This window comes from Erpetoichthys calabaricus, chromosome 8, assembly GCF_900747795.2.
Source record: "Erpetoichthys calabaricus chromosome 8, fErpCal1.3, whole genome shotgun sequence".
NCBI lineage: Eukaryota > Metazoa > Chordata > Cladistia > Polypteriformes > Polypteridae > Erpetoichthys > Erpetoichthys calabaricus.
The window spans coordinates 7738445-7762068 of NC_041401.2; the positions used below are offsets into that span (position 1 = coordinate 7738445).

The 23624-nt window shown below is 41.7% G+C and overlaps 1 protein-coding gene across 1 annotated transcript in view; it reads right to left on the bottom strand.

Moving 5' to 3' along the window:
- nckap1 (NCK-associated protein 1) overlaps window positions 1-23624 on the bottom strand; it is a 272226-nt gene that overhangs the window by 77528 nt on the left and 171074 nt on the right. Inside the window, 2 exon segments of the mRNA XM_051930467.1 lie at window positions 5424-5556; window positions 10519-10664. Of these exon segments, the coding sequence (XP_051786427.1) occupies window positions 5424-5556; window positions 10519-10664 (279 nt within the window).

Below are 23624 nucleotides of genomic sequence, written 5' to 3' on the forward strand. Positions count from 1 at the left end.
GAGTAAAGGGTGGGTTGTAAACAATACAGGGAGGGTTTAAAAACGTCCAAATACATGTTAAATAATTAAATAAATATAGTGTCCCTACTTCGTGGAAATTCAGTTATCGCGGTCGGCCTTGGAACCTATCTCCCGCGATAAGTGAGGGATTACTGTACTCATTTATTTAAAGAACGTTTGTAAAGAGCAAAGTTCCCCCATTTGTGACAAGTTTTCTTTCTTTCTTTTTTTCAATCATATAGTGCCATTCCCACCTATGTATCTACCTATCTACAGTGGTGTGAAAAACTATTTTCCCCCTTCCTGATTTCTTATTCTTTTGCATGTTTGTCACACAAAATGTTTCTGATCATCAAACACATTTAACCATTAGTCAAATATAACACAAGTAAACACAAAATGCAGTTTGTAAATGGTGGTTTTTATTATTTAGGGGCAATTACTTTTTCACACAGGGCCATGTAGGTTTGGATTTTTTTTCTCCCTAAATAATAAAAACCACCATTTACAAACTGCATTTTGTGTTTACTTGTGTTATATTTGACTAATGGTTAAATGTGTTTGATGATCAGAAACATTTTGTGTGACAAACATGCAAAAGAATAAGAAATCAGGAAGGGGGCAAATAGTTTTTCACACCACTGTATCTATCTACCTATCTATCATATAGTGCCTTTCCTATCTTAGTTAGTTTTCAAATAATGACGTGCTATAACAGAGGTGAACTCAGATGAGGGTTCTACATCGGAAAAAGAGAACAAAAGCCCTTCCCACAAGAACTGTCCACTCACATACAGTTAGGTCCATAAATATTTGGACAGAGACAACTCTTTTCTCATTTTGGTTCTGTACATTACCACAATGAATTTTAAAAGAAACAACTCAAATGCAGTTGAAATGCAGACTTTCAGCTTTAATTCTGTGGGGTGAACAAAACAATTGCATAAAAATGTGAGGCAACTAAAGCATTTTTTGAACACAATCCCTTCATTTCAGGGGCTCAAAAGTAATTGGACAATTGACTCAAAGGCTATTTCATGGGCAGGTGTGGGCAAGTCTGTCGTTATGTCATTATCAATAATACAGATAAAAGGCCTGGAGTTGATTTGAGGTGTGGTGCTTGCATGTGGAAGATTTTGCTGTGAACAGACAACATGCGGTCAAAGGAGCTCTCCATGCAGGTGAAAGAAGCCATCCTTAAACTGCGAAAGCAGAACAAACCCATCTGAGAAATTGCTACAATATTATGAGTGGCAAAATCTATAGTTTGGTAGATCCTGACAAAGAAAGCAAGCACTGGTGAACTCAGCAACGCGTCATTGTGGTAAAGTACAGAACCAAAATTAGAAAAAAGTTGTCTCTGTCCAAATATTTATGGACCTAACTGTATAAGAACAATGCAGCCACACCAGGCGTAAACGCAAAAGATGGCACTGTTTGGATGCAACAACAGGTCTGGCTTCATCCTGCCAGCCAATCTGCCACATGCATGTCCTTCAAAGAATCAGCAGGGCATGCCGGGCTCACCAAGGTATCGTGCAAATATCTGTTTGTGATTATGTTTTGTGATGGTCTTTGTATGAAAAACATTTATATGTTACTTATATAAAAGACAGATCAAACATTATTTACCTTGATTTATTTACTTCTCTTCCTACAGCGTCAAGTCACATGTAGACTGTAGAGCTTCATGTGTTTGATCGACACAGGCACGCTGACACAGTACATGTGCAATGCTGCGTACGTGAATGACTATGCAACTGTTGTTACGGTGCTTCCTTTGTTCAGAAACAGCTCCGTAAGCTTTATGACTCGGAGTTTCGGAAATACTTTCTCCTGTGGGGCGACTGGGATCTTTTCCTGAATACGGAGTGGCATTGCACATGTACTTTGTCAGCATGCCTGTGTTGAGCTGGGATAACTTTGTGTACGACTAAAGCTGTATCATTGAGGGGATGGGATAGCAGGCTGCCTGCTGCCAGTGCTGATCGACACATTTGCAGATCAACAGACGCTGATGAGGAGGTGCGAAGGAATTTAAGGTGGGCCGGTATTACAAGTTTTTTTTTTGTAGGCTTCAGGGACTTTAGTGTTAAAGATTGGATGATGAGATGGGAGAACCTGTTGTAAGGATGACCCCATCTCAGCAGCACTCCATCAATCAGGAATTTTTAGTAAAATGGATAGACAGGGACACTTTGAGTAAAAGACTGCATTTAAATGACTTTGAGAGCTTCAGCAAAAAGATTCTCTGGTCTGGTGAAACAAAAATTGAACTCTTTGGTCAGAACTCCAAGCACTGTGTCTGGTGAAGAAAAGGCATTGCTCATTACCTGCCTAATACCATCACTACGGTGAAGTATGGTGGTGGCAGCATCATGCTATGTGGGTGCTTTTAAGTGGCAGGGACAGGGAAAGTGGTCAGAATTGAGGGAAGGATAATTTAACATAAATACAGAGAGGTCCTTGAAGAAAACCTGCTCCAGAGTGCAAACCATCCTCAGACTGGGGCGACGGTTCACCTTTCAGCATACAGTTAAAGACAGCGTTGGAGTGGCTTGACGACAAGTCTATGACTGTCCTTGAGAGGCCAAGACATAAACCCCAAAAAGCATATGTGGATAGACCTAAACATAGAAGTTCAGAGATACATCAATTCCTGTCATGCTATAGGGGTACAGGGATAGGGAGACTGGTAGGAATTGAGGGAAGGATGAATGCAGCCCAATACAGAGAGACACTTGAAGAACACGTGCTCCAGAGTGCATGCCAGCTCAGACTTCAGCACAATAATGACCCACAACCAAGATAACAATGGAGTGTCCTTGAGTGACCCAGCCAAAGCGCAAAATTAAATTTCATTACACGCGTGGAGAGACCTGAAGATGGCAGCCTAACGGAGCTTGAAAGGTTCTGCCAGGAAGAATCAAATAAACTACACAAATTCCAGGTGTGGAGACTTACCCAAGAAGACTCAATGCTGGAATTGCTGCCAAAGGGGTTCTACAAAGTACTGAATTACAGGGCTGTGGAATGGTCAGCCTGCTACTAGAAGAGGTGCTTCTTCAGTCTCAGCTTTTAAATCTGGGTTGAAGACTCACAACTTCAGTTTAGCATACCCTGACTAGAGCTGCTGATTTACTGTGCATACTGCATCAATCTTATTAGTCTTTAGTGCTAAAACATAAGTAATATGATGTTTATAAACTGTTACTAACCTTCCATAGGGTGGAGTGGTGGTTCTAAGGCTAGGGATTTGCACTGGCAATCGGAAGGTTGCCAGTTTGAATCCCGTAAACGCCAAAAGTGACTCTACTTCATTGGGCCGCTGAGCAAGGCCCTTAACCTGCAATTGCTCTGTCCTGGGTATGACGTTAATCTGCATCCAGACCTGTATATAGGCCCTCCAACCTGCAGGGAAAGACCTGGGGGTTGGTGGCAGAATTGGCACTCCAGCCACCATAAAAAAACCTCACACTGGTTCCATTCCGCCTGAACTAGTGTGGTGTTACCCGTTGCATGGCTGCACTCGGGTCCTAATCTGGGATCCTGAGTTGGTTTGTCATGTGGTGGGTGCGGCAATGCCCTGTATCAGCACATGCTCCTAACCTTTAACCTTCCAGTGTTCCGTTTGTCTTCTCGGTATCCTCATGTGGCACTTGGCGCCACTGTTCTACTTCCAAGTTGATTGCCTGGCTATTGAAAAGTCATCTCAGATAAAGGCGCACTGGAATCATCGAGTAGGATGGTCATTTTATAGACAGCCCAGCACTGACTCAGCTGTAGTATGGCCAATAGGGGGAGACAGCTTGTTGGTCGAGATCTCCAGGAATCTGAATGTGTCCGGCTTGTCTGACTCTTTTCTACCGCGGTTCTACAATTAGCTGACAGACAGATGATGTTGTTTTTCATTTATGTTCATTAGTTACTACTTTGTTTTTGATATATTTGAAGAAATATGTATCCTCATATGATATAGTTCTGTATTTAATGAATGGTATTATCTATTCTTGCATTCTACCTTGAGAGTTATCATGGTTCTCCGTGCCTGCACTTGTTGGGGAGCTCTATGCTGGAATTAAGTCATTTCTGCTTTTGTATTGTAATTCTGAGGTGGCCATCGAGCCTGTAAAGAGGACTATTTACTTATTTACTCTTCTTTACCAGCAAACCCGCAATTCTCGAAAGAATGCAAATCCAAGAATGGCAATCACTTTCTGTACCCTCCGATCTTTCGAGGGAAGAAAAATCATAGAGGGTGGGTGCGTCCTGGGAAAGTTTTCATTTAATTAAATAAATATATTTGTATTAAAGCTTTTTCTTTTTGGAGCCATGACTCCTCTGGTTCTGGTGTTTCAGAAGCGCGATGTAGGCACCTTCGTTCATTGTTTTTATCCATGCGGTCTTGTTTTTGTTTTTCTATGGCTGTGTCGTTAGCTAGAAGTCATTTGCTGACAGCAGCGGATTTGCGTGCTGAAGTGACCATGGCGGTGGATCCGGGCTTGGAGGTCTACATTACTAAACGAAGGTTTCATATGCGCTAGTGTTCGCGTTTGGGCAGCGGCTGTAGTGTGCACGGCTTGCTTGTGGCCTCTGGCATCTGTGCATATATACAACCTGCCATGCACACTTTACCTCAAGTTTAGTTTACAGGTTGTGTTGTGTTGTTTGGGTGCCACCTACTGACTCTGGGAAGCCGCTGGGTTTGACTCTGGGGCGCTGAGGCGCAGTGCGCGTGTGCATTTGGTGCTTCTGGCCTCTGGCATCCATGCATATATACAGTACAACCTTTGTTTAGTAATATACTGTAGATGTGTTGTACTTACCCTATTTTCTAACACCCATTGTACACCCAACCTACCTGGAAGGGTGTCTCTCTCTTTACTCTGAATTGCTCCTCCCAAAATCCCTTCCATTTTCTTCTATCCCTACAAGTTTATTTTTCCTTGTCTTGCTGGGGAGCTTTCACAAAACAGGGAAGCATTTCTTGTGTGATTTAGGGCAATACAAGAATTGTTATTGTTGTTCAGAATTAAAGGGTTTTAAAGGTAAAAAAAATTTGCATACCTTTCTGAAAACCTACTTCCTTTCACTTGGTCATTATGGTTTACTGAGTGTAGACTGATGGGGCCAATGGCAAATTTATCTATTTTAAATGAAATCTACAACACATTAAAATGTGCAGAAAGTGTAGGGAGTCTGAATCCTTTCCAAATCCACTGTACAATGTCTACTTAACTCTGACAGAATACGCTTCCTGACAGAAGGGAGTAGCTTGTAGGAGTTAAGGGAACTCCTTAAAAAAATACATAAATAAATATTATATTAAAAAAATTCTATATGAATACCAGCCAGGTAATAAATACATCAGGATGAAACATCCACTGTAAGATAAGGAAAAAGTCCATACAGCCAGTACTTACCTCCTCTGGACACAGCTCGTGAGTGCAGCTCATGAAGTGAGTACAAACAAGTGGGAAAGAAATGGAGTATCTGGACTGAGATGGCAGCTCCAAGCACTGCTGGAACATTTTCTCAAAGGCCCGGCTGTAAAAACTAAAAACACAAACATTTTTTGAACACACTGAAGACCCTCAAACACAATAAAAACTATACTTGCCAAGCTTAATAAAATATGCACAGCAATGCATTACTAATTAAGATCCATCGAAGTTCACTTCAAACAATATCTGATAATATAAAGAAAAAAGTACTAAACTTGCTAAACAACAGGTTTAATAATATTTTAGCAACGAAAAGACTATGCTATGTAAGACTTACGCAAACGAGGTTTACTTGTGACATGTCTCAACAATTATAATAAAATTCTGTCTCTTAAAAAGTACGGTGAAACATGGAAGGTCACTTTTTCGTTTGTCCGTCATGTTCTGTGAACAAGGATTCTGAAAAAATGATCCATGACATAAAAGTAATGAACTATGGAGATGAAGATCACACATAGCTCAGCTGAGTACACTAAACTTCACGCGAGTTTCTTTTTGGAAAGTTCTAGAAACATGAGGTCACTGTTGATTTACCACCTGGTCTGAGGAAAAAAAGTAAGAAATAAAGCCCAAACTGTAAAGGGCGTCTGATGGGAATTAAGCCTACCTGGGAAAGAAGTGGCGCAGCATATCGTCATTTAAGAATTTTTTAATTCAGTCTCTCTGAAAGTGAATCCATTTATCCTACTGGTGTTTCAATACCGGATGTCCTCTTGGCTGGGAAATGAAGCTGGAAGAGGACTTCGGGGGACAACTTTCAGCAATGACAGGCTGCCAGGTGGAAAGTTGGCGGGGATCACAAACAATGGCTGGTCTACTTACGAAAAACGTTTCACATACCTGATGTTACTCTATTATTTGTAGGCTCGTGTCCAGCCAGACACTGCTTGTATATGTATGAAGTGTTGAATGCGTGGAACTTGCAGGAAACACTATTACATACCTCAGGTCTTTAGTGACCCGGCATATATACACTACATGGATAAAAGTATTGGGACGGCTGACCATTACACCAACAGGGACTTTAATGACAATTCAAAGACATAGAATTTAATATGGATTTGGTCCCGTCCCCCCTTTGCAGTTATAACAGCTTTCACTCTTCTTGGAAGACTTTCCACAACATTTTCGACTGTTTCTGTGGAAATTTGTGCCCACCCACTCTGTAGAGCATTTATGAGGTCAGGCACTGATGCTGGACAAGAAGGCCTGGCTCGCAATCTCCATTCCAGTTCATCCCAAAGGCTTTTGATGAGATTGAGGTCAGGGCTCTGTGTGGGCCAGTCAAGTTCTTCCACACTAAACTCATCCAACCATTTCTTTATGGACCTTGCTTTGTGCATTGGGGAACAGTCATGCTGGAGTAGAAAAGGGCCTTCCCCGAACTGTTTCCACAAAGTTGGAAGCATAGCATTGTCCAAAATGTCTTGGTATGCTGAAACATTAAGATTCCCCTTCACTGGACTTAAAGGGCCTACCCCAAACCCAGAAAAACAGACCCACACCATTATTACTCCTCAACCAAATTTAACAGTTAGCACACTGCAGCCAGGCAGGTAAAGTTCTCCAGGCATCTGCCAGACCCAGTCTCACCCATCTAACTGCCAAACAGAGAAGAGTGATTTGTCACTCCATAAAACAAGTTTCCATTGCTCTGCAGTCCAGTGGCAGTGTGCTTTACACCACTCCATCTGACACGTGGCATTGGACTTGGTGATGTGTGGCTTACATGCAGCTGCTCATCCATGGAAACCCATTGCACACAGTTCTTGTGCTTACATTAATGCCAGTGGAAGTTTGGAACTCTTCAGCTATGGAATCAGCAGAGCATTGGCGACTTTTATGCACCATGCACCTTAGCAGTCGTTGACTTGGCTCTGTGACTTTACGTGGTCTTCCACTTCATGGATTAGTTGCTGTTGCACCTAAAAGCTTCCACTTTTCAATAATACCACTTATTACAGTTGACCATGGAATATCCAGCAAGAATGAAATTTCATAAATCATCATTTGCAAATGTGGCATCCTGTCACAGTACCACATTTGAAATCACTGAGCTTTTCAGAATTATCCACTTTGTTTCATAAATGTTTATAAATGAAGACTGCATGGTTAGGTGCTTGACTTTATATACCTGTGGCAGCAGGTCTGATTGAAACAATAATTAAGAGGTGTGTCCCAATACTTTTGTCCATATAGTGTGTGTATATATATATATATATGTATATATATATATATATATATATATATATATATATATATATATATATATATATATATATAGTCACACACAAGCGCATAGGGAAACACTTAAAGACCCAAACAAGCAGCGTGGCGTATCGTACCCGGGAAAAACGATGGGGTACTCACCCCGACTCGATAACAGAACAGAACACTTCTGGGTCCCGTCCTTCCCTCTGGTTCCCCTCTGATGACGTCATACTCCCATCTACCACCACGGTTCCTTCCCAGCATTCCGTCTGCCTGTTTCCGGTCCCACCCCATAAATTGTCCGCCTGTCATTTTCATTTCTGTCTGCTGTATGTTTGAGAAAACACTGACTACATTTTGTTTACAGTAAACGGGTCCGGAAAACCCCAAACCTTTATGCTTGTTTCTGTTCTTTTGTTACAATATATACGAGGGGGACCCAAAAATAACTGGGATTTTGTTGTTGTTAGGTTGGTACTTGTAGTACGTGGTTGGGCCGCTAGGGCGATCTAGTTACACTCCTCACAAGTCAGTCTGCCAAGTGCCATCAGTCTGGAAGGTTGTGCTTGTGTTCAGTGAATTTTTGTAAAAGTAGTTTTGTGCATCGTTTTTTACGATGGCCGATTTGAAGATTGGCAAGATTTGAAAATGAGAAGAATTTCTGCAAAATTCGTCCCGCGATTGCTGACAGCAAATCAAAAAGAGCGCCGCCTGGAAACTTGTCATGAAATGAAGGATCAGTTTGATAATGACCCAGATTTTTTTTCCATATTTATTACAGGAGATGAATCGTGGTGCTACAGTTACGATCCTGAGTCGAAACAGCAGTCCAGTCATTGGAAAACCGTGAATTCTCCTCGAGCAAAAAAAGCTCGGCAGGTGAAATCAAAAGTGAAAATAATGTTGATTTCTTTTTTTGATGTCAAAGGTCTCGTGCATTATGAATTTGTTCCAGCAGGTCAGACTGTAAACCAAGCATTCTACCTAGAAGTGTTAAGAAGGTTGCGCAACAGTGTGAGAAGGAAACGCCCTGATTTGTGGGAGTCGGGCGATTGGTTCTTTCATCATGACAACACTCCATCTCACACTGATCTCAGCATTCGCCAATTTTTGGCAAGAAACGGTATGACAACCCTGAACCACCCACCCTACTCACCGGAGTTAGCTCCGTGTGATTTCTTTTTGTTCTCTCAGATGAAAAAAAGGCTTGAAAGGAAGGCGTTTTGCTGACGTCGAAGAGGTAAAACAAGAAACGACCAGAGCATTAATGGGCATTACTTCAGACGAATTTAAAAAATGTTTCGAACAATGGAACAAATGGTTAGATAAGTGTATTTCCGCCAATGGAGAGTACTTTGAAGGAGACTAATTGTAGTTTGTACAGAAAATTAAATACGTTTTAAAAATATTTCCGGTTATTTTTGGGTCCCCCCTTGTATATATGTGTGTGTGTATATATATGTGTGTGTGTGTATATATATATTTATTTGTGTGTGTTTAGATCATCGGCCAAACTTACTGCCGAGTTTAGGGTCTGAATTCTTCTGTCAATGTGATATTGCAGTCTGTCTCTCTCTCTCTCTCTCTCTTTTATATATATATATATATATATATATATATATATATATACACACATTATATATAAAATCCTAAGCCTAAAAGTGCAACAATTTTGTGTGGCGTTTTTATGTCACGGTTTTTGTCACACTTTAAATCGGGCTTATTTTAAAACCTACACATATGGGTTTGGTATCATTCTGTTCAGAATTTATCAAACTTTAATGTGACGTTGTTAGATTTTCAGATTCTTATTCCGTTTTTAAATTATAAACTAAAAAATATCAAGAACTCACATCCCACAAGACAAGACTTTGTGCCAAAAGATTTAATCACTCCCGGGGCTGGAAATAAACAGCCAAAGACAAAGAGTAGGACGGCTGCTGTACAGGGTTTTAAATGTTCTAAGCGCCGTGCGAGATGCAGATCATGTGGCACGGCAGTCAGCTGATCGAGTAAAGAGGAGGTAAAAAAAAAACAATGTGTTTCCCATTGTATCGCCATTTAAGAGGGGGTTTCGGAGGAGCGACTGCGTCTCCTTGGGGTGCGTTCAGCCCCCCTCTTCACAACGTGAGCGGCAGAGACACAAAGTGGCTGGCACTTAGCGCAGGCCTATGGGGGCTTTTGGCGAGTGAAGTGAGCAGGGGGGAACCCCCTAGTATTTAATAAATTTGTGAAAATTCCAAAAATTGTTTTCGCTTTGTCATTCTGGGAGACTGAGTGTTACGTGATGTGAGGAAAAAAAAAATGAATTTCAATCATTTTAGCACAAGGCTAAAACATAACAAAATGTCAAAGAGGTGAAAGGGTCTGAAGACTTTCTAAATCCGTTGAATTCCTTTTAAAGGAATATCTGAATGTGTAGGGCAGCAGTGGGACAATTATATCTTCCAGCTGGTCTGGGAATGCCTTGGAAATCACAGTATGAGATGGCAAGTATGGCTGGTGAAAGGAACCTATGGGCCTCACTGCTAAGACTGTTGCTCCCATGACCCAACTTCGAATGAGTGGAGAATGAATGAATAGATGGTGTGTAGCAAGATTTGGGGGTACATGGAAAGGATGAATGGATCAAAAGTTTGAAATGTGCACCGCCAATAATACCCCTTTGAATCAAATTTAAAAACAGCAGACCTTCCAAGTGTCAAGTTACGAGACGGTAAAGTGATATTTTACAAGAAAAATGCAAAAGTGCATCTTAAATGGGCAGATCATTGCTCTACACTGCAGGGTTATATTTCCTTACCAGAAAACAGAGAGGTCTGACGTTTCCACTAACATCTCTACCAGGGAATCCACCATTTTTGTGTGAAATATGATTGTGTTCATCATCTTCCCAAGTTCTCTGTGATCTGCCAGACCCAATGAAGCCTTAGACACGCTGGTGTATGCCTGTTAAAATACAAAGAAGCACAGTGAATACAGAAGAACACAGGACATGTTATTTTCTCATTCTAATCACGCACACTGGCAGTCAGAAGTTTGGGGTCTGGCTTTTTCAAGGAACAATTGCAGCATGAAGGTTATTCCAAGTGACACATTGCCAAGAAACTGAAGATTTCCTACACAGGTGTCCACTACTGCCTTGAGAGAAAAAGGCAAACTCGACCTAACCAGTCCAGAGAAGGGGAAGGACATCAGAGGGTGTAGTGTGAGAAACAAAGACCTGACAGGCCCACAGTCCACTAAATACACACCAAAGTGGCATCTGCAACAGGTGAAAGACGACTCCAAGATGCCGAGTATAACATGTCTTTCCAGTCATCTTCTGTCCAATGTCTGTGCTCTTTTGCTCATTTTAATCTTTTCTTTATACTTGGCAGTTTCACATGAGGCTTTTCAATTGAAACTGTGACTCAAAGGCGAGCATCCCATAATGGTCTTTAATCTGTTACAGATGACCCTGGGATTTGGTGTGTATGTACAAAAGAAGTTAACTGAGGATCTGTCAAGGTGTTTGTTTCTTACACTGTACACTCTCATGTTCTTCTCCTTTTATGCAGTTGCCCACCATTGTTCTCCCCTCTTCTTTTTTCATCCTGGTCAGATTCTGTTCGTCCTCTTCTCTCTCAAGAAAGTAATGGACACCTTTGTGTGAAATCTGCACTTTCTTCATGGACTAGCCTTCATTCCGCAAAGAAAAACAAACAGATGGACATGTTTCTTGAGAATGTTGTTACATTTTGCCCATTTTTGAACCCAGAGCTGAACTCTATGAATGCCAGTATGTTTCAGCACAAAGGAACAGAATAACAGGTGTCAGGGGTGCTAATGTTATTACAAAGGTTTCTCCAATAACCGATTAGTATAACACAAGACAAATTAAGGATATGCTGAGGGAGTTGGACATTAGGACACTGAAGGAGCTGCTGCTGAAAATGAGGCCATGTAGCCATAACCGACAGTGTGGCTGGACGGGTGCTGAAAGACTGTGCGGATCAACTGGCCGGAATCTTCACTAGGATTTTCAACCAGTCACTGTCCCATCCTGCCTCAAGTCCTCCATCATTGTTCTGCTGCCAAAAAATCCATCACGAACAGTCTGAATGATTTCTGCCCAGAGGCACTCACATCTGACTTCATGAAGTGCTTTGAGAAACTGGTGCGGAGTCATAGCATCACCTGCCTGCCAGCAGACCTGGACCCATTTCAATTTGCTTACAAAGCGAAGAGATCCACGGAGGACGCTGTTGCCACAGCCCTTCATGCTGCCCTGACCCAACTGGAACAGCTGGGGAGTTACGCCAGACTGCTCTTTGTGGACTTCAGCTTGGCGTTTAACACCATCCTCCCACAACGACTGGTGTCCAAACTGGCAGATCTGGGTCTTCCATCACTGACCTGCAGTGTCTGGTCACTCCCAGAGGGTCAGGCTGGGTCCCCACACCTCCACTGCTCTCAGCCTCAACACTGGGACGCCGCAGTGTTGTGCGCTCAGCCTGCTCCTCTACACCCTCTATACATATGACTGTGTCCCCACTCACCATAGCAACAAGATCATAAAGTTTGCGGACGACACGACAGTGGTCCGACTCATCTCGGGTAAGGAGGGTGAGCTGGCATACAGGGACGAGATTGAGCAGCTGTCAGAGTGGTGCACAGTCAATAACCTGCCTCCTCAACACCACAAAAACGAAGGAGCTTGATATGGACTTTAGAAAAAACAAAACTGACATCCAGCCACTCATCATTGGCGGGGCCTGCCTGTGTGGAGAGGGTCCCGATGTTCAGGTTTCTGGGCATTGAGCTGGAGGATGACCTGACCTGGAGCGCCAACACCAAGGAGCTGCTGAAGAAAGTGCAGCAGAGACTGTATTCTCTGAGAATCCTCAGAAAGAACCATCTACCCAAAAAACTGTTCCATCAAGAATGTGCTCACGTACGGACTGTGTGTGTGGTATGGCACCTAGGAAAGTGCTCCACAGGGTCGTCAGGACAGCGGAGAAAACAATTTGCTGTACCCTCCCCACTCTGGAACAAATCTACACCTCCAGATGCCGAAAAAAGCAATAGACATTTCACAGGATTCATCACATCCCGGTCACTGCCTCTTCCAGCTTTTGCCATCGGGAAAGAAATACAGAGCAATGAAAACCAGGAGAAACCGCCTTACGAACAAGCTTTTATCCAAAAGCAATCATGGCCCTGAACTCAGAATAAAACTGCTCCATATCATTCTCCCAATGTGCAATATAGAGTCAACCAGTGCAATTTGTACATTTAACCAGTGCAATTTGTATATTTTGTAAAGTACTTTTATTACTATTCGGTTTATTATTATTTTCTCTCTTCTTGTCTTTTTAACTCTTATGCCTCACACTGAGTCGACTGCACCTTCAATTTTGTTGTTCCTTTGTAAAAGTGACAATGACAATAAAGAACTATCTATCTATCATATAGTGCCTTTCATATCTATCTATTTATCTATCTAAAAAGCAGCCATTTCAAGCAGTAATAGCCATTAGAAACATGTGTAATGCCTTGGTTTTATATATATATATATATATATATATATATATATAATATATATATATATATATATATATATTTGCAGTTGGAGATCCACGAAGGGAGAAAAAACGAATCACGTATCATAAAATAGTTTTATTCCTGAGCTTTCAACCCCTGTCAGGGGTCTTCATCAGAGGATAATGCTTAGACTTACAAGAATCAAAGGCAATATAGCAACACATTCAGTACTGGGGGGTTGGGTTGGGGATGGGGGTGGGTGGTTGGAGGTGACTAAGTCAGTATGATCAAGTGGGGGGGGGGTTGTATAGTTTAATTAATGTGTATATGTCCTTCTTAAGTTGGCATATGCTGGGTTTATGTCCAAGTGTCTGTTGATGGCGTTTTCATCTGATAGCCAAGACTCAGCCAACTCTCTGGCGCTTTTTGTACTGGCCTTAAATTTTACTTTTACGTTGTCCCAGTTGAATGTGTGTCCTGTCGATGTAGTATGTGCATATATCAAAGATAGTGCGTCCTTTCTTCTTACGGCGTTGCGATGTTCCTGTACACGTGTTGAGATTTTTTTTGACGTTTGTCCTATGTATACAGCTGAGCAAGAATTGCATGGAATACTATAAACTGCGTTTCGTGTTTCGGCTGTCGATTTCTTGTTTTTAGCATTAAACACACATTCAACTGGGACAACGTAAAAGTAAAATTTAAGGCCAGTACAAAAAGCGCCAGAGAGTTGGCCGAGTCTTGGTTATCAGATGAAAACGCCATCAACAGACACTTGGACATAAACCCAGCATATGCCAACTTAAGAAGGACATATACACATTAATTAAACTATACAACCCCCCCCCCCCCCCCCCCACACTTGATCATACTGACTTAGTCGCCGCCACCCCCCCCCATACTGAATGTGTTGCTATATATTGCCTTTGATTCTTGTAAGTCTAAGCATTATCCTCTGATGAAGACCCCTGATAGGGGTTGAAAGCTCAGGAATAAAACTATTTTATGATACGTGATTCATTTTTTTCTCCCTTTGTGGATCTCCAACTGCAAATATGCAAACCGTATCACAGACCTTCTCTTCCATATATATATATATATATATATATATATATATATATATATATATATATATATATATATACAGTATATAAAATCATTTTAATGGTATATTCATAGTAAAAAAGGTATCAATTTCTGCCAAAAACCTGACCCCAAACTTTTGACTGGTAGTGTATATAAAATGTGCTCATTGTGATCAGATACTAATACTACTCTTGTGTGGATTATTTGCTTTTAACTTTCACTAATTATTTTTAAAACGAACTTGTGGACTGTGAGAATTTTTTGACACGCGTTTTACCCGTGCCTGATAACACCTTATATTCCGGCAGCTACACATCCATTAATGAGAAAGATCTTCTTATATAATATGCTGCCCTGGTTCTCCATTGGTCTGTCCAGGATTTTAAATCACCTGTAGCTCGCAAACCGTTTGGACTATTCAACTGAAATTTGGTACACATACAGTATACTATGTGACACCCGCTATCCACTTTCGGGATGATGATTGACCTCCAAGGTTATTCCTATTTTTATTTTATTTTATTGTAGAATCAACTCTCGGCAGCGGCCAGCAGGCCGGCCGTGTGGCGCATGCGTACGGGAGCCGTTCTCATCCCTACCTCTTCATATCTTAAATCATTCTTGAGGCAGATTGAAGACTTAAGTGAAAAATTAAGGAAAACGTACTAAGTAATTGCAACACAAAAACTGACTTAATCAGTTTTAACGTGTAAAGATGTCGACGGAAGAAGAGAAGAAGCGGCCGCTAAGGTAGAGAAAAGACGAGCAGCTCGGGAAGCAGCAAAGCGCATCACATCCTGAGCAAACGCATGATAAACGTACAGAGGAAGAGAATGAAAACTCAAGTGTTTTCACTGCACGTTATCGTGCAGTGCGCCGTTACTGGTGTATATGTAATACGTATCTACTGGTTGGTTAGATTATTAGCTGAAAGTTACAGTAAAGTAGGACTGACACCCTAAAGTATAAAAACAGCAAGAAATATCATTATAGCACATATCAGTGGACAAAACAAAATGCATGAACAACATAACTCACACACAACAAACATGACGGCTGTTCATACATGCAAATGTCACTTTTGTTTTTTTTGAAACTCTTTCAAATATTCTCAAGCCCAAAAGAACAGAACCTCAAAATATTCCCACACCACCAGAATATAAAACCATGGCTGAATACAGCTGTCAACAATTCAGACTTCAGACTCAAATTCAGTGTTAGAAATGAGTGGGCAAGAACATGGCCTGTCAGCAGCGATTAAACATGTAGGGAAGTTGGTCAGATTAATAGTTTTAATTGGCAGGGTGGAGGAATTGAAGGACATTAAGCCTAATCTGCCTTTATTTGCTGAAGTTAATAAATCACAAACCATTACAACTGTACCAGACCAGCTGCCATTACACTCAAAACGAAAAACAAAAAACAGCAGGGTCATTTTTTTTTAATCTTTGTTCACATATTAAATGCTGGCTGTGCTACACGTCTAAGCTGGGAATCAAAGTAAGCCCTCAGCATATTCAGCGTTAACGTTTGCAGTGCACCATCCATTGAACTGTATTTTGTAATGCATGAAGTCATAAAAGGAATTGAATTAGAATGCCAAATGTGAAAGGCACTTGGCTTTTGTTTCCATTTTGTATTTTTTTTTTTTTTTACCCCCCCCCTCAATTAAAAGGATTTTAGCCTGCGTTGGCACCTGAAAAATTTTCACCCGGGTCCAAATATCCTTAAAGACCTGCATGTCTTTACACTCGGTGTGTTTACATGCACACACATAAATAAATTAAGGTGAATGACGCAGTTAAGGTAGAAGCTTGGTTTCTTAATAATCTGCTTTTATATTAGCAAGTAGGCGTCTGGAATTCTCCTTTTGTTAAAACACTCCCCCATCATTAAACCATATAAATAAATAAATAATTTAAAGACATTATCCGCCCTGTGAGACCGAAAATGAGCCTGTGAGAATTTTCTTGTATTTTATACCGTGTTTCCCCGAGGTTGAGAGGTTTACTTACCTTGGCAGTGGCATTCATGTCTCTGGTGACTCTTTCTATGAAGTCAGTAGACGGATTTGGGAGAGCATGGGGGGGTCATGAGGTTGCTGGAAAGGGGTGTGTGGCACTCCCGATATTGGAGGTCCAAGTCTTTAGAGTCCTGGTGCTTCCTGTCTTGCTATATGGTTGTGAGACATGGACGCTATCCAGTGACCTTAGACGAAGACTGGACTCCTTTGGTACTGTGTCTCTCCAGAAAATCCTTGGGTCCCGTTGGTTTGATTTTGTGTTGCTCATGGAGTCCCGAATGAGGCACATGACCTGCATTGTGAGGAAGCGTCAGTTACAGCACTACGGCCATGTGGTGCGTTTCCCCCCGAGGGGGATCCAGCTTGTAAGATCCTCATTGATGGGGACCCGAGTGGCTGGATCAGACCAAGTGGTTGCCCACGTAACACCTGGCTGCGGTAGATAGATGGTCATTTCCAGAGGGTGGGACTGGACCATGCGTTTGCCTGGGGTGGGGTGATGGGTTGCACACCGAGATCCCGAGTTGTTTCGTTGTGTACCAGCGCATGCTCCCCAACTTGACTTCCATGAAAATAAGACCGGATCTTGTATTAATTTTTGCTTCAAAAGATGCACTAGGGCTTATTTTCAGTGGATATCTTCTATTTATTCATGTACAACAATATACATTTATCCAAATACAGTCATGTCATCTTCTTCTGGAATATCGTCATAACTCTCCACATTCAAACCTTGAATTTCTTGCTACTCCAGCCACTTTTAGGATCCTACAGGATCGATGTGCCTGCTTCGATGTTTGATGAATGGTTTGATGTGGTGAAGCAAAATGCCGACATACAGATGCATTTGTGGTGCTTTGATATTCAAGCGTCGCATATTCCCCAAAGTAATGACACGTTACATTTTAAAAGTCTCACCTACCATCTTCTGTGCTGTCTTTTTATTTTTTGTACCTTTACAATGCCATCGGAATGTACGGTGGTGTATTTGAGCCACAGAGAAAAAAAAAAAAATAAGGACATTAAGAAAATATCTATTTTGTGATTGAAGTGGAAATTGCAGCAAAATGTCCTTTTTAATCCCGTAGTTTACTCTGTCATTAAAGTAGACCACCATAAACGTCGTCTTAAAACCGACCCAGTTGTTAAATCACTACGTACATCTGGGGCTTCCTCCTGACCTGACAGCAGCGGCAAACAGCATCGCCACACAGAACACGTTACAGTTATGATATTCCAGCTCTCTGTACATTTAGAATTCTTAGATTTATAATTGATATCACTTTCATGATGAAATGCATTAAAATATGCAATTTACATTTACAATCATTAACTTTGTTTAAATAATGAACATGCTAATAGTTACACATATGGGGTGGCACGGTGGCAGAGCGGTAGCACTGCTCTTTCGCAGGGAGTCGCGTCCCTTGTAATCCCTGCCTGAAGTTTGCATGTTTTCCAGGTGGGTTTAATAATAAAAATTCTTTACATTTATAAAGCGCTTTTCTCACTACTCAAAGTGCTCTCCACAGTGTGCTAAGCTTTCCATCCAAAGACATGAAGGTTTGGTGAAATTATAATGACATTAGTGTGTGTGTGTGCGCTTGTGTTGACCTTGTGATGAGCTGATGCCCTGTCCAGAGATTTTGTTCCTGTCTTGCACCGATGCTAGCTGGAATGGGCACATCCCCGAATTTGATGGATGTAATTATTAAACATCGTTTTCAGAGATATTGTGGTGAGGCGTCCTTGGAATTTAATGGATGTTTCAGGTACACGCGTTGCATCACGTGAAGTAGAAACCTGGCCTTAGGCGCCTTACTTTTCAGCTGACGATCTTGACTAGGGCTTATTTTTGGGGTAGGGCTTATATTACAGAGCAGCCTGAAAATCATGCTAGGGCTTATTTTCGGGGAAACACGGTAAATATGTTTAGTCAGACTGACACTTTATTAATCGGTTTCTCTTACCAGATTGCATGTTTTTCTTTTCTCACACCCAGCGCTGCTGGAATAATAACAACACAGGTGCGTTTTACTTCACTTAGATGTGTGTTAGGTTGCTTGTTACCTTTAAAAGTACATGGACTATGTAATCACAGTGGTAGCGCTGCTGCCTTGCAGTTAGGAGACCTGGGTTCGCTTCCCGGGTCCTCCCTGCGTGGAGTTTGCATGTTCTCCCCGTGTCTGTGTGGGTTTCCTCCCACAGTCCAAAGACATGCAGGTTAGGTGGATTGGCGATTCGAAATTGGCTCTAGTGTGTGCTTGGTGTGTTTGTGTGTGTCCTGTGGTGGGTTGGCACCCTGCCTGGGATTGGTTCCTGCCTTGTGCCCTGTGTTGGCTGGGATTGGCTCCAGCAGACCCCCATGACCCTGTGTTCGGATTCTGCGGGTTGGAAAATGGATGGTTGGATGGATGGATGGACTATGTAATGCATGTTACTTTTAACATGTTACCCTACTACTCTCCAGATCGTGTGGCTGAGTTTAGCACTGTCTGTTCAGCTCACCAACATAAATTTAGAGATTTCTGAAATATTGAGACAGACAGTTCCAACTAGGAGAAAAAAATAATGTGATTGCCTGAATATTATTTGCATCTGGATGCTCCAACCTGTGGCTCCTGAAAGTTGATTGTAAAGCAAATCCATTTCAGGATGACAAGAGTGGAACAGACATGCACAGACTATAAGATCCTTAACAGTCAAGGGTTTACATGGCCAGATAATCGGGTTATTTGCAGAGAACTCTACCTCTGAGAGTAACCAGATTTCCCTAAGCAGAATAAGCGTTTACATGGCATTTTGAAAATCAAGTTTCTGTGAATTAATTGGGTTACTGAAGTGTATGTAAGCATGCTAAATGTGGGAGGAAACCGGAACGTTTTAACAAAAAAAAATAAATAAATTGGTAGTGGTCTCCCCTCGACTTTCTCGTATGCTCAGATATGTGGATGGATATTTGAGGAGTAAGCCGCAGGACAATGATTATATTTTTAAATTATGAACATGAAAGGACCATCAACACAAATCAAATCAAACGAATAATATATTGAACATCCATCCATCCATTTTCCAACCCGGTGAATCCGAACACAGGGTCACGGGGGTCTGCTGGAGCCAATCCCAGCCAACACAGGGCACAAGGCAGGAACCAATCCCAGGCAGGGTGCCAACCCACCGCAGATATATTGAACAATTAATATAAAAGTAAAGTTGAATAAATCGGACTCTGCAGAAGAATGAATAAAAGGAAAAGTACCACTTCCGGTTGGCAGAAATAGTCCAAAAGTTGAAAGAAATCTATGTTTTGTACCTAATATTTGTATACAAAATTTGGTTGCTTAAGTTATCATGATTACATACACACAGACATAATTCCAAAAATGGTATTTTCGGACTCAGGGAGGTCTAAAACATCGAGATTCATCAAAATCTCAACACTGAATTTTTGGTCGATTGCAATACTTTCCCTATGCTTCGTATACAAGAAAAGTAAAATTGCCATTGTTTAAGTTTGTCTGCTGTCAAAGCTGTACTTACTTCAAATGGAAAAAGAAATTTGGCCATTGACGTTCAAACCTTTATATGAAACTGTATGTATACATGTATTTATTTATACACATGAATGCAAATTGTATTGTAACCACAAGGGGGCACAGACAAGCCCCAAACCACAGACACAATAATCACCCAACATATGGCCACATATACCATAATATACAGTAGCTAAATAAACATCTTCCTCTCCTTCCACTCCTCCTAAGTGAGTTTCGCCCACTGCCTCCTGACTACCTAATTTAAGGTGGTGGGCTGCTTTTTAAGTAAGACCCAGGAATGTTTTTGGTGTCAACTGCACTGAATGTCGAGAGCATTTCCAGGTCATGCGGAAACAAGTGTTTTCTTCCACCCCCCAAACCCCCCAAAACAACCAAGTCAGCACCCAAGGACCCATTTAAGGCTGCACTTCTGCACTCCAATTCCTAAGCAACCCTGCGGGTGTCCTAACTGGGATCAGACTAGAAGAACACTGCCACCTTCAGTGTGGTGGAACGAACTGCTCCCAGCATCCACCATCACCCAGCCTATCCATTATTTCTCGTTCCCGGGCGGGACAAATCATACAAGGCTGGATTGTGTCTATTCTCTCGCAGTCCTTCATATATGGTCTTCTGGCCAGAGAAAGATATCATCCTCAATCCCAGCCGGGATAACCAAGACACTTACAATCACTGTGTATGTGTCACTTTACCAGTTATTAGAAGTAAACTTCACAAACGCAGTCGCTTTAAAATGAGTTCAAGAAGAAGTAACGCGACACGCCAGAGCGACACTATTGGGGTCTGATCTTAAGCAGATGGAGCGTGTGTGTGTGGAAACTTTATTACTCAAGAGTTATTCACACAGCAAGCTAATTGCCAGGTAGCAGGGTGTAAACAGGCTCATGGGGGGCGTTTAACTGTCAGAGAAATTATGAAATCTGAATCAACAAAAGGATTAAAAAGTTGGTTTTTTTTTATTTTTTTTACTCCTAAATAATTTATCATTATGACATTTTTAAGAAGCTGTTGTTAAAATACTGCCAGCAAATAAAACGTTTAAGACTTGGTGACGAGGCAGAATGTGAAGAAGTCTTAAAAAAGTGTTTATAACTATTCTGTGAACGGCTTCAGTGGCTGCAGGAGAGTCTTCATCTTCTTCTATTTAACAACAATTACAGTCCCCTCCATAATGTTTGGGGAAAAGACACATTTCTCCTTGATTCCCCCCCCCCCCCCCCGCTCCACACTTGAAAATTACAGATAATACAGCCAATCAATCAATCAATCTTCAGACTCACAGGACAGATAATACAGCCAATCAATCAATAGATCAATAAATCTATAGACAAACAGATAATACAGCCAATCAATCAATAGATCAATAAATCTATAGACAAACAGATAATACAGCCAATCAATCAATAGATCAATCAATATATCTACAGACTCACAGGACAGATAATACAGCCAATCAATCAATCGATCAATAAATAAAGCTACAGACTCACAGGACCAATAATACAGCCAATCAATCAATAGATCAATCAATAAATCTACAGACTCACAGGACAGATAATACAGCCAATCAATCAATCAATAAAAATAAACTTAAAAAGTACATCAGGTGGAAGCATTGAATTGTGTGATAGCGGTGGGCAGAAAAGATCCCCAGAGGCGCTTCTTAGCACACTGTGATGGAATGAGCCTGTGGCCACCATCCTCTTCCACAACATCCTTTTCCACAACAGCTTCCAGTATGTCCAGGGTTCACCCTGTGATGGCGCAGCCTTTCCTGATAAGTTTGTTCAGGTTGAGTGCTTCTTTTGAGCTTCCTCAGGAGGCCACAGTGTAGAGCGGCACACTGGCTACTATGGACTGGTAGAACATTTCCAGCAGCTTTCTGCACACATCGAAAGACCTGAACCTTCTTAGCAAGTCCAGTCAGCTCTGGCCCTTCTTGTGTTGTCAGACCAGTCCAGTTTGCTGGTACATGTAGGCTCTGCACAACCTCTACATCCTCCCCCGAATGGTGTCGGGTCTCAGAGGTTTCTTGGCACGTCGGAAGTCCAACACGGGTTCTTCGGTCTTGCTAATGTTGTGCCTGCACCACAAGACGACATCCTCCATGACTTTCCTATACTCTGACTCATCTTCATTATTAATGCAACCTATGATGGACGAGTCATCAGATAATATCTGCAGATGGCAAGCATTGGTATTGTACTGGAAGTCCATTGTGTGAAGGGGAACAGGAAGGGAGACAGGACGGTACTCCGAGGAGCTCCAGTATTAAACACCACCATTTCTGGCACACACAGTACATGCTTGTTAGGTAGAAGGCCCAGTGAGAGCTGGCGAAACTTTTGGGCTTTTCTCAAGAATCGTGCCACTGCATTTTTTCCTGACCTCACTGGCCATCTCACCATCCCATCAGACTTATTTTTAGAGACTTAGAAATACATCCATATACAAGAACTCCTCTATGTTTTATTACCTGCACATCTATGCTATGTAAGCGTATACCACTTTACTGTTCTCTAATTTTTCTGACAGCCATACTTACACACGATTAGTGTTACAGCAGGAGGTGTGATAAAGTAATAATTACTAGGCGGCCTGTGTAATTTTTAAGCTCTATTCAGACGGGGATCAACCACCAGGAGGTGGTGTAAAGTCAGTGATTTACTGGTGTTGCCCCATTCCCTCCCTCTAGTTGATGTATGCACACAGTCACTTCAGACCACAATAACAACTCTTATTTCTAGGAACAATGTGTACGTTTGCACATTAACAGTTACAGCTTCCAGAAGAACACCATCATGCCAGCAATCAAACATGGCGTTGGCAGTGTGATGGTATGGGGATGCTGTGCTGCTTCAGGGCCTGGGCAACTGGCCATAATGGAGGGAAGCAAGAAGCAATTGATGAAATAGCAGATAGACCATAGTGCATATGTACAGTATATATATTTATGGATCTATTTATATATTTATTTATTTAAAGAGCTTCTTGAAAAAGTCAAATTTCCCCCTGGGGACAAATAAAGGTTGATCTACCTATCCATCCATCTATCAATCATATAGTGTCTTTCACATCTATTTTATAGTGAAATTTCACATCTATCAATCAATCATAAAGTGTCTTTCACATTTATCTATTCATCTATCAATTCCCCTATGCATCTATCTAACTATCTATCTATCATATAGTGCCTTTCTCATCTATCTAGTATATAGTGTCTTTCACATCCATCTATCATAGTGTCTTTCACATCTATATACAGGGTATGTATCAATCATAAAGTGGCTTTCACATCTATCTATCCATCCATCATAAAGTGTCTTTCACAGTGTGATAAAAGGCACTATATTGCGCCTGACCCGACACAGACTCACACTGAGGCACATGTAAAACACAAGAAAGACTGGAAGGCACGTCTTCCCTGTTAACCCCCCAGCCACAACACAGTCCAAATAAGCACACAACACAGTCCTTTCTAACTGGCACCACCACTCCTCCCGTCTAGCTTCGTCCTCCACCTCCCAACTCTGGCTGATGAGTGGTGGTCGCTGACTCCCTTTTATTGGGTACCCGGAAGTGCTCCAGTTGACTGATTGACGACATCCGGCTGCACTTCCGGGTAAGGTGAAACCAGTGCCCAAAAGGGGCCAGCAGCAGCACCCCCTGGCAGCACCTGCGGAACCCCACAGACCTGCACAGAACTCCAACCCCCAT